This window comes from Lepidochelys olivacea (genome assembly GCF_965140295.1).
Source record: "Lepidochelys olivacea isolate rLepOli2 genome assembly, chromosome: 1".
Classification (NCBI taxonomy): domain Eukaryota; kingdom Metazoa; phylum Chordata; order Testudines; family Cheloniidae; genus Lepidochelys; species Lepidochelys olivacea.
In genome coordinates this window covers 38,422,090-38,434,200 of record NC_140411.1, presented here as the reverse complement: position 1 = coordinate 38,434,200, position 12,111 = coordinate 38,422,090, and the positions used below count along the sequence as shown (strand labels likewise).

Sequence of the window (12,111 nt, the reverse complement as noted above, 5' to 3'; positions counted from 1 at the left end):
CCTTCACCACACTCCTAAAACACATACAGCTGAGGAATTTATCAACAGAGCAATTTTGATCCAGCAACCAAAGAACTCTCTTTCCCATACTTCCTTTTAACATTTCTCAAGAGTTTTGGTATATGTGACGCTGCACGTGTAACTCAGATTTAGCTCTACGTATGGAATGTCTCCATTCTAGGAACAAAACCTGGTGGACCAAGGGCGTAGTAAGTGAGGCAGCAGCAGCCTGGGGGAAAATCTCATACTGCTACTGCTTTTAAGGCCCAAGACTAACACTCCATAAACAGGGTGGAATGGAACTCTTCTTACGGATTGCTGGGAAATGTAGTCCTAAAGGCAAACATTATTGTAGTTTAGGGCCCTGGCAAGGCCTGAGGGGAAACAAGGGTGGGAGATATAAAAGACATCCTTTTCACAGTCCAGAGACAGATCTGTATTTGGTACCTAGCCATAACTGTCAAGTGTACCTAATTTTATTCCCAAAATCACATTCACACAAATTTGGCGTTCCCTCAGTTTTATTGTTGAAAAATTATTTACATCAGAAACAATGAATTAGTGCACTGCGGCCATTTATACTAATAGAATTAAACCCATAGCATATTAAGTTTCCACCAGGAATAATATTTTTGTGTCTTATCTTGGGTCTTTTCACACATTGTGTTTACATTTGCACCTTGGTAAATTCAGAAGTATTTATTCAGCTGCTACAGTGATGGACACACTATAAAAATAGATTATATAAAATACATATCATTATACATACACACTTAAAATACATACCATTATCCTTCATCCCCTATTTTAACACCTGGCTTTCTAATAGAATCAGTCTAAAATTTGCCAACAAAAAGTTTCAGTTTTATTTTTTTCCATTGCTGAGGGCCAGTTCCATTGCATGGTCCGTCTCTCCTGCTGCCATTCTGGCATCACACCTGATCCTCACCTCCGCCTCATGAGCGATGAGCCCACTAAATGGGTCCACACAGTGGTGAGCTGGAGCCGGTTTGCTAGAACCGGTTGTTAAATTTAGAAGCCCTTTCAGAACTGGTTGTCCAGAACTGGTTGTCCCATGAGGGACAACTGGTTCTAAAAGGGCTTCTAAATTTAACAACTGGCCAAAAGCGGCGCCTTAGGCGCCGACTCCGTGGGTGCTCCGGGGCTGGAGCACCCACAGAGAAAATTTGAATTGTGCAGAGCACGCACCAGCAGCTCCCCACCCCGCCCCTGGCCCCAGCTCACCTCCACTCCGACTCCTCCCCTGAATGCTCCGCCCTGCTCTGCTTCTCCACCCCCTCCCCCTGGCTTCCCGCGAATCAGCTGTTCGCGCGGGAAGCCGGCGGGGGTGTGTGTGCTGAGAAGCAAGTGGCGGCTTCGCGCTCAGGCCTAGGGAGGCAGAGGTGAGCTGGGGCGGGGGGGGGGGAGTGCGAGGAGGGCTGCCCGTGCTGCAGCAGGTAACCCAGGGGTGCGCAGGGGAACCGCTCCCTGCCCCAGCTCACCTCCGCCTCCCTGGGCCTGAGCGTGAAGCCGCCACTTGCTTCTCAGCCCCCCCGTGCGAACAGCTGATTCGCGGGAAGCCGGGGGAGGGGGTGGAGAAGCAGAGCGGGGCGGTGCGTTCAGGAGAGGAGACAGAGCGAAGGGGTGGGGAGCTGACGGTGGGTGCTCTGCACCCACCAAATTTTCCCTGTGGGTGCTCCAGCCCCAGAGCACCCACGGAGTCGGCGCCTAAGGCGCCACTTTTGATGTGATCAGTTGGGGGGAGCAGCTGTTCCCCCTGCTCCCCCCCAGCTATGCTCCCCCGCCCCTAGGAGCCAGAGGGACCTGCCGGATGCTTCCTGGGAGCTGCCCCAGGTAAGCACTGCCGGGACTCCCCACCTCGCCCCCCGGCAGGTCTCTCTGGCTCTTAGGGGTGGGGTGGGCACCCACTATGGTGGCCCATGAGACCCTCCTGCCCAGTTCTGGGGGCAGTCAGGGGACGGGGAGGGGGGTGGATGGGGCAGGGGTGTGGGGGGGAGCGCGTCACGGAACGTGGGGGATTGGATGAGGCAGGAGTCCCTGGGGGGCGGGGGTGGGCCACGACCCCCTCATGAGGTGAGGAGGGAACCGGTTGTTAAGATTTTGGCAGCTCATCACTGGGTCCACATTGCCTTTCGGGGCCATGGGACACATGGGTAGCCTGACCACCAGATGCTCGCCTGACTCCACCCCCAGGGGTAGGTTCGGGTATCCCTAGTCTAGGCGAAGTTCACATGGTAATTTTGGGCTTTCAAGAGGGTCTTGACGTGGATCATTTTTAGTCTGGAACCTCCCCCCAGACCTATCTGCCTACGGTGACCCTACCAGGAGCACTAGGCTCCAGACGATATAGCCCTGGGGTTTGTTGGAACACACAAGCCCCTCCACCACCACAAGGTAACGGTCCTCAGAGGAGATTGGTGTAGCAGCAGCCGTAATGCAGGCACTGTACCGATCCGTGGTGGTGAAGCGGGAGCTGAGTTCTTGGACGGAGCTCTCTGTTTACAGGTCACTCTACTTCCCCATCCTCACCTATGGTCATGAACTTTGGGTCACTCTACTTCCCCATCCTCACCTATGGTCATGAACTTTGGGTCACTCTACTTCCCCATCCTCACCTATGGTCATGAACTTTGGGTAATGACCAAAGGATGAGGTTGAAGGTACAAGCAGTGGAAATGAGGTTTCTCTGCAGGGTGGCTGGGCTTACTGTTCAAGACAGGGTGAGATGCTCGGGTATATGGGAGGGCCTCAGAGGAGAGCCGCTACTCCTCCAGATTGAGAGGCACCAGCTCAGGTGGTTTGGGCACCTGATAAGGATGCCCCCTGGGAGGCTTCTGTTGGAACTATACTGGGCATGTCCCACTGGGCATAGGCCCTGAGGCTGACCCAGGACATGCTGGAGGGATGATATCTCCCGGCTGGGAACATTGGGGAATCCCTCAGGGGGAGCTGGAACCTGTTAGGGAGGAAAAGGAGGTCTGGTCCTCCCTACTCTCCATGCTGCCGCCGCGACCCTCACCAAGAAAAGCAGCATAAAGGGAAAAGAAGAAGTTTCAGTTTTATTAAAAAAAAAACCAATTTTTTTAAGCAGAGAAATTTAGATTTTTGACAAAAAAATTGAAATGGCAAAATCTGGAAAAAAATGAACACTTTTGTTTCAAAATTGTGGGTTTACCCTCCCTTCCCCCTGCTTTTCAAACACTTAGTAACTATTTTACAATTGGGAAAACCATCAGGAAACTGTGGAGAAAAAACTACTTTTTGTGAATTTTTACTATTTTCATTAAGATTTCCCCACTTTCTCACAGTTTGACCTTTATCTCCCTTTTAGCAGAAAAAAGTGTGTGTGCAGGGGTTGGGAAAGAGAAGTGTAACGAAGAGAAAAAAGCGGGTGGAGAAAACCCAGAAAAGTTTTTAAAAACCCACAATTTTTGGTCTAAAAAACAGGCATTTGAAGTAAAAACAAATAAAGTGGAAACTGAAATTTTTCAACTGAAAACCTGATTTTCAGGATGTTTTTACCCTTCAAAAATTCTGCAGGAAATTCTACGTATATGTATGTTAAACTAAACAAAACCAGTTATCTTTATGGATAGCAATCCGGGGTTTCTTATGGAAGGAGAAATACGAACTAAGAAAAAAAATGGCATAAATAATGTTTTTTGTTTGAGTAGAACAGCACCATAAACCAGGCAGAAGAGATGGACATTGAGACTCAGATGTCACAGAGACATGTATGGATCATGTGGAACCTCTAGTGGTGAAAATGGTCTCCATTTTACAAAATAATGCAAACCTGCTTCTCTGTACTGTCATCGTACAGGAAAATTTCTGTTCACATTCAGAAATTGACACTGCATTAATGGGATACAATCTTTCCTGTTGTTTTTTAAAGATCTGGAAATCTGATCTGTGTTTTGATTGTGTTATATTAATAACATAATATTATGCTTACGCTTGAGATGGCAGTTCCATTTTAAGCTCCTATTTCAATTACTGTAATGGGCACTGCCTACTTAAAAATGAGACTTCTGATTGAATAGTGTATTGAGAGAAGTTGAATGGAAAAAAAAAGATTTCTCTTTTTCTCTCCACAAGTTTCTTTCTTTATGCATTTGACAGCACTTGTTTAATTGTTTCTCCTTTATTTATTTAGGACCTGAGTCAAAGCTCTTGAAGCTAACAGGGTTTTTTTCCTTCCACTCCTGAAACACTTATGTGAGTAACTTTATGCTAATGAATAATCAGTTTGATCTCAATAGGCCTACTCATTTGAAAAAAAGTTACTCATATGCATAAATATTTGCAGTATCAGAGCACGACTCAGTTTCCCTTATTGTTTTGTGCAGGCTTTCACCCACCAACCAAGGAGGAAAAAATGTTAAAAGGAAAATACTATTGTAAATCCACAAAAGTCAGCACAGTTATGAAGAGCTGCATGTAAAGAGCTTCACGTAAGAAGCCATTTGCAATGAACAAGAAGAAGAAGTGGTACTGGTCCTACAAAACCCATGAACTATGCTGCATATTCTGGATAACCACCTACTGGCATATTATTTAGGTATTTAGCTATACACCTAGACACCTCTCTTTTATGGAGCACTCCTGTAACAATGGGGATTCAAGGGCAGGTGTCATTTTTTAATCTGCTTTCAACTCCTTTAAAAAAAAAAAAAACAGCTAGATTTCAAGCTCCCCCTTTCAAACTTCTCCTACTACCCACAAATGTTATCTTTTGGGCTGATATTTTTTTGTTCAGTCTCAGCCATGAAGTACCGGTAATTGGTTTTGGAAAATATAAGAAAAGCTTGTCAGTCTGTTATCCAACTTGTTTTTCAGACATTATAATTGGTTTTCAACCTTTAAAAAAGAGTGGAGGATCTTGGCTCCTTTTCACTCAAAATAGTTTGGATTTAAAACTTCAACTTGGGTATAAACCTAATTCTCAATAAAGGTCACTAATACTTTGCTAAGATTAATAACTTCTTAACTATTTTCCCAAGTGTTTTTTTTAGTGTGTGCAGTGTTACGTTTGTATTGTTCTAATTTTTGAATCAAAATATTGTGCAGTACCAAGTTAAATGCTTCACAGAAGTCTATTACGTCAACACTATTACCTTTATTAATCAAACTCGTAATCTCATTAAAAAAGATATCAAGTAAGCTTGACAGGATCTATTTTCCATAAACCACGTTGATGGCATTAATTATATTACCTTCCCTTAGTTCTTTATTAATTGAATCACATATCAACTGCTTTATTATCTTATCATTATGGAGGAAGAAGGAGTGAGACCTGGACACAACCTGGCTGTGACGTGCAGAGGAGAAGGACTAAAATATTCTCAAGTCATATGTCCAAGTGACTGGGAAGATAGTGATAGTCAACAGTGACAGAGAATGTGGCACAAGAGGAAGGATTAGTGAGGAAAGATGGGCTATGTTTAAATTACCAGCAATTCGTTCAGGAAATATCACCAAGAGACAACCTGAGATGTAGATGTGGACAGATAGAGACAAATCAGGAATGGAAAGCTACATTTGTGAGTCATTGGCATAATGAAGCCTTGTGAATAGGTGAGATCACTGAGATTTTATAGGTATAAAGGTTGGGAAGTTAAAAGTTATGGTTCCCAGAGTAACTCTGACTCACTTCATTAGGGATGAGCTCAAGCTGCAAAGTTTGCATGTGAATCCAAGATTGGAACTCCACAAAAACTAAGAGGATTATGTTCCAGCCTTTACTGTAAAGGTAGGGTATACAGATGCAAAGGTCAGACCTGAATCTGAAGTTTCCCAAAGCCCAGGGCTTGGCTTTGGGCCCATCTTTCTCTACACTAGACATATATATATATATATATATATATATATATATATAATACAGAAAAAAAAACATGTACGGTTATAAAATACCAAAAAAAATACCAAACTGCAGTTACTCTGGTGACAATCACTTGAATTTTCAAACTTTTAAAATCTGAACCAGAAAGTTACATTAACACCAGATTTCTGGAATCTTAGGGTATGTCTACACTACCCGCCGGATCGGAGGGCAGCGATCGATCCAGTGGGGTCGATTTATCGCGTCTAGCCCAGTGTAGACCAGGGCTTATAAAGTAGGTTTGCAGTGTGTTGTTTTGTTCCACTTTCATTTGAGAAAACTTGCTAAAAATCCAACTTTTTGGTTTACTTAATTTTTGAAATTTTATTTGTTATTGGGGCCAGTAGGTTTTGTGCTTGTGGAGCAGGAATATGCTGCATCATTACCAAAAGTTAAAAAGAAACAGAAGTAACTGGAGAATGCAAAAACCTGGACATAGCAAATCAACAATTAAATTAGGCCAACCCTCTTACAAGGAAAATCAATGTAAAATAACTGATTGATAGTTTTGCACTTTTAATTTCCCTTGAGAGAGATCATGAACTTTTCACATAGCCACACAAGGTACTTTCACCCTGGTTCAGGAATAATAAGGGCTATCTAAAAATCATTCTAAAGGAAGGTAGTCAACCAAACTTAGAGGGAAATTATTCACTCTCCCTTTTGGATCTGCCAACTTTTGCTTGGGGTGACTGAATTCATGTTAAAGCATCTCTCTGGCATGTGTACATTCCAGATATTCACAATCTTGCTTGTTCCTTGCCAGTTCACCCTTTCAGATTGTGCCTGCTAAACCCATGGTTGTGAGTTCAATCCTTGAGGGGGCCATTTAGGGATGGGGCAAAAATTGGGGATTGGTCCTGCTTTGAGCAGCGGGTTGGAATAGATGACCTCCTGAGGTCCTTTCCAACCCTGATATTCTATGATTCAGCCAGTGACCTTCCTGATTTGTTCAACATCTTGAAAAGGAAACTCTGGGCCATGCTAGAGACCTGGTTTGTAGTCTCTAACCACCCACAGATCTATTGTTCGCTCAAAATAATGACTCTCCCATCACTTAAAATGATGGAAATCAGAAGAAACCCTGTAGACGTCAAGAGTTACACTGGTGTAAAACTCGTGTGTGACTGGAAAGAGAATCAGGCCTTGGGAAAGCAGCTCTGATTCATTGCAAGTCTGGTTTAAGTGTTGCCTCTTGCAAATAGTGGCGCACAACAAATCCATTCTGAGTGAGAAAATCCCAGAGATTTGGGGCATGGCCTCCTCTGCCCTAAAGACACCTGGGAGGGGAAAAACGAGAACTAAAAGCATTGTGCAACCTCACCTGCAGGTAGAAAAGGAGGGAATAAATGACGAGCTGGCAGCTCCCCAGATCAGCCAGGAGAGAGGAGCAGAAGTCTCTCCCCGCTCCTGGAGCAGGTTACAGCCCCGGAGAGAGATGCCAGCGTGCGATCTTGACTGGATTGTTTGGGTCTTGTCGGCTGACTGTTAATGATCTGCTGCGGAAGCCACCCGCACAGGAGAGAGATTTTGCAGAGCAGCTGAGCCAGCAAAGAAGCCGCGCGCTAGCACCGCCCCCCCACCCCCCCTTCCTCCCAGTCTGCGCTCGCCTCCCACCCAGCTCTCTAGACAGCGGCTGCTCGGCGGCGTCTGGCTCCCAATGGACGTGGCTGGTCCGGAGGATGCCCCCTGCCCGCGGGCACCGTCGGAAACAGCAGCAGCTCCCGCGGCTGCAGCAGCGCCTCTGAGATCGCCCCGCAGCCTCTTGCTTGGGATCAAAGACAAACTCTGCACTTGGTGAGTACAAAGGGCAGAGGCGGCGGGCGGACTTGCCGCGCGTCTCTGCCCTGCTGCGAGCCGGAGGAGCCCTGCCGAGGCTGAGCCACGTGTGATCCGCACATGGGGCAGCGGGGAGCTCCCTTCCTGGAAGGGATGCCCTAATCGCCCCCTCCCCCCCCCCCGCCAGAGGGCCACCCTATTCAGAGCAGCCCCCTGGCTGTGCCCAGCTACCAGCGCGTGTGGGCTGCCTGGGGCGTTTACACGTGCTTCTCTGGGAAAGCCCCAGCACCAGGGATAATAGCGGCGCCGCTCCGGGACTGCTTGGGAGGCGGAGAACGAGCCTGTGGGTGAATTGCAGGATCAGGAGACTAGTTCTCAGCGCTGCCGCTGACCCAGGGGGGATGAGGGGACGCTGTAAAACGCATGGAGATCCTCGGGTGGAAGGTGCTACAGAAAAGCACGTTATTCTGTAGCTTTTGCTATTAAATCGGTGCCCCCAGCTTCAGAGCAAACGTGCCCCCTTTCCCTGATCTACCAGCCACTTTATTGAGCACCCAACTGGGTGTTGCCACACGCGAACAGGATGGACAATTGCAGCCTGATTTGGCACCGTGTCCGCCCTTTGCAACAAAACAGCCCCGGGGTGCAATGTAACCTGGGCCTGGCTTGTGGGCTGATATTCTGCAGGCTCTAAAGCTGAATTAGGCCTGCTAATGGCTCACGCACAGAGTTTACAGTTAGTGGGATTACCATGAAAAAGTCAGTACCAGGGGGATGAGTGCTTGAGGGGCAACCCTTGATGGGTCCCCTTTCACCCCTCCACTCATCCCTGTTTGGTGTCTCTGTAAGGTAGTAACAATCTTTTGGGAAGGAGTGGCAGGGCAGAGCTAGTGACCTGAACAGGGAACAGACTCACTCTGTCCACCTTTGCTGCAATTCTGGCCACATTTACATTATTGGTAAAAGTCCCATTGATTTTAATGGACTCTGGATTTCACGCTTTGTGTCCTGTGGATAAACTGGGGGAAGGGAAGCATGATGTAATCTCCCATCCATCTTTCTGCCTTTTAAAAACCTGCAGTAGTGAAGTCTGGGTATGGTGTAGTCACACATACCCTTAAATCAGTGGTCTTCAACCTTTTTAGGACAAGATCACTTTTTGAATGTAAGGGCAACCCAGGATCTTCCCCTTCCCTGAGGCCCTGCCCCTTCCCCAAAGCCCCGCCCTGTTCACTCCATCCCCCCCATCGCCCGCTCCTCCCCCTACTCATTTTCACCGAGCTGGGGTAAGAGGTCGGGGTTCGGGAGGGGGCGCAGGCTCTTGGCAGAGCCTGGGGCAGGGGGTTGGGGGGCAGGAGGGGATGAGGGGTGCAAGCTCAGGGAGAGAGTTTGAGTGTAGGAACAGGCTCCAGGCTGGGGCAGAGTGTTGGGATACAGGAGGGGGCATGGGATGCTGGGTCTGGGAGGGAGGTCAGGGGTTGGGCAACGTTGGGGTGCAGGAGGGGGTACAGGATGCTGACTCTGGGAGTGGGGTCAGGGTTGGGGTGCAGGAGTGGGTTTGGGATGCTGGCTCCGGGAGGGGGCTCAGGGCTGGGGTTTGGGCTGTGACCTCCTGCCGGGCAACACTTACCCCCAGTGGCTCCTGGTCTGTGGTGTAGCATGGCTGCCGCTAAGGCAGGCTCCCCGCCTACGCTGGCCCCACGCTGCTCCTGGAAGGGGCCAATGCGCCCCTGGGGGGGAACGTTGGGGGGGAAACTTGGCTCTGTGTGCTGCCCCTCTCTGGAAGCACCACAACTCCCTGTTCCTGGCCAATGGGAGCTGTGGGGGCAGTGCTTGCAGGCAGGAGCAGCGTGCGGAGGGAGATCCCTGCCCCTGGGGCCACACTGGCCGCTTCCAGGAGCGGCGTGGGGCCAGGGCAGGCAGGGAGCCTGCCTTAGCGGCAGCCCCGCTTCTCCACCAGAGATTGCGATCAACTGGGAGATCCTCTAGGATCGACCAGTCAATTGTGATTGACCGGTTGGTGACCACTGCCTTAAATGAACCATCACCATGAAAGGCTGCTTTTAACTCTTCCTGTGTGACTTTGGTCCTGTAAGATGTGGAATGTGCTGGCCCTGATCTGGCAAAGCCTGTAAGCATATGTTTAACTTTAAACATGCCAGTAGTCCCACTGAAAAACTACTCAGATGCTTTCATTTAAGTGAGTGCTTAAGGCTCTTAAATCAGTGAGGCATTGCAAGGCTGACTATAGCAAAGCCTAAATACCTTTTAAAACTTTGCGCCTAAATGTTTTGCTGGACTAGGACCAGACTGCTTTGTACCTTGCAGAATCAGGCCTGTATCCCCACTCATCTATCCGTCTGTATCCCAGAACCACGACATAGTAGGAACATTTTTTACAGCATTGTAACATCACGGGCCAGGATGACAAGAGAGGTTTCTAAGAGTCAAGTCTCTCAAGGAGGATCCTTTTTGTGTCTAACACAGGACAACACTCAAGACTACAATCTCTTTTGCATCTCAGTGTCTGACGAGTGACTTCAGCTGAGACAAGCTTCGTATTGGAGAGTATTAGTATCTGGTGAAAACACAAATGGGAAAAATCTTCACTAAAATTTTAGAAGTCATTTTCTTTCCACGGGTTAAGAAAAGGAACTCATTCTTTCAAAATATTCACAAACATGTTGAATAACAAAAGTTCCTTTTTAAAACCTATAGACTGAAAATTACTTCAGAATTTTTCATTCAAATTTTTAAAAGAAATTTTTGGTTTACAGGTTTTTGAATGTTTTGGGGCTCTTTTTTTCCTTCACCCTTCCCATTTTTCCCACATTTTAATTTTCCCAAATCTTCACCCCTTTTTCCATTTGCCACAGAAAAAGGGGGAAAGACAAAAGAGGAATGAAAAGGAAGTGGGAAATAAATAAATCATAAACAACATTACTGAGACTACATTTTTCATTTTCTAATCTTGTGAAAATGAAAAAGCCCCCAGAAAGTTTGTGAAAATTTTGTTTTTTCTAAAGATTTCTGATATAGAAAAGAACTCATTTTCAACAATAACAAAAAAAGCCTTCATATGGAAAAAACAATTAACCAGCCGTAGTTTAGTTAGAGGTGGACAAGGTCTGTTAGGTCATCTAGGCCAATGGTGCACAAACTTTTCCAGTTGCGCTCCCCCTTACCATTAACAGAATCTGTCCGTGACCCCCCATTACTGCACAGTCAAGGCTTCCTCAGCAGCATGTTGCTTCTATATTGTTGCCAGGCTGCATCGCGAGGGCAGGGCCAATACCTGCCCCTCTGTCTCTCCCCTCTAGGGTTTTCAGGGTGGGGAGGGCAAGTATGATAGTCTCTGGGGGCAGAGCCAATGCTGGGCGTGGAGGCTGGTGGAAGCAGAAATCAGCGTGGACACTGACCCACAGACTGGGTAGCCTGTTGAGGTGAGTCTGGGGAGTAGGTGGTGCTCCATCCCCAGCCCCCTGTGGGAGCTGGCATGAGCCATCTGGCATCGCTGTTCGCCTCCCCCCCCCCAAACATTCCTCCATGCCCAGAGAGGCACACCTCATAGCCTAGATCAGTGGTGCACAAACTATCTCACTGCCAACGCAGGATTGTTTTCTGAAAGCTAGCTAAGTATGGGGATCTCAAAAAGGGAAAGAAAAAAGTTTTCTTTGTTCCTATGGATGAATTTTGGCAAAGTTGTGAAAGGCAGTATATATACCCTGAAGTGTATGCATGCAGAGCCATCTACTCTCAGAGAACCATTTTAGGAACTGTAATAATAATTCATATACTATTTTGGACTTTTATCTCAAGGCTCTTAATACATTTTACAAACATTAAATGCACTTCTATTCTGAAAAGTATCTCTGTAAAAAGGCATTGTTGGGCTCCATATTTACTAGTGTCTAATAACTTCTGTGTTAAATATGCTCAGCTTACTTTTTTTTTTTTTATCTGCCAGCTCTGCACTCGCAGCCTGCAATCTGTTTCTTTTTCATACATCATCAACAGTAACAAAGACCTGCAGTGACACCTCTGCAATGCCATTAACTTTCAGTAGGTTTGCATAGGTGACACCAAACAACTCTTTTGAAGAGTCACTGAAAGGAGTAGAACCCAGCTCACGCTAGCTGTGCAGGGCTAACAAAAATAAAAAGTAGTAAGTTTTGTTATTAGCACTCCCGCCAGCAGATCTGACTGAAATATACACACGGGCAGAGCTCTTGAATAAGAAAAATGTAATTTTTATATAATCTATCTTCAGTGCAAACCTTTTTAATTAATTTAGCCTCACAACACAACTAAAAACTGCTTTGAGTTACAGCTGCCTGGCTGTTACAAGGGTTCACACAAGCTTAGTTGCTAGTCTGTGGGTACATCTACACAGCAGCTAGCAGGTATAATTCCCACGTTGGGTAGATGTG

At 46.8% G+C, this 12,111-nt stretch overlaps 1 protein-coding gene across 1 annotated transcript in view; it reads left to right on the top strand.

Annotated features, from left to right (window-relative positions):
• Nucleotides 1-7,492: 7,492 nt before the first annotated feature.
• SLC35F2 (solute carrier family 35 member F2) overlaps nucleotides 7,493-12,111 on the top strand; it is a 34,016-nt gene continuing 29,397 nt past the window's right edge. Inside the window, exon 1 of the mRNA XM_084610366.1 lies at nucleotides 7,493-7,699. Within this exon, the coding sequence (XP_084466492.1) occupies nucleotides 7,563-7,699 (137 nt within the window). The 5' untranslated portion in view covers nucleotides 7,493-7,562. The remainder of the gene's footprint in view (nucleotides 7,700-12,111) is intronic.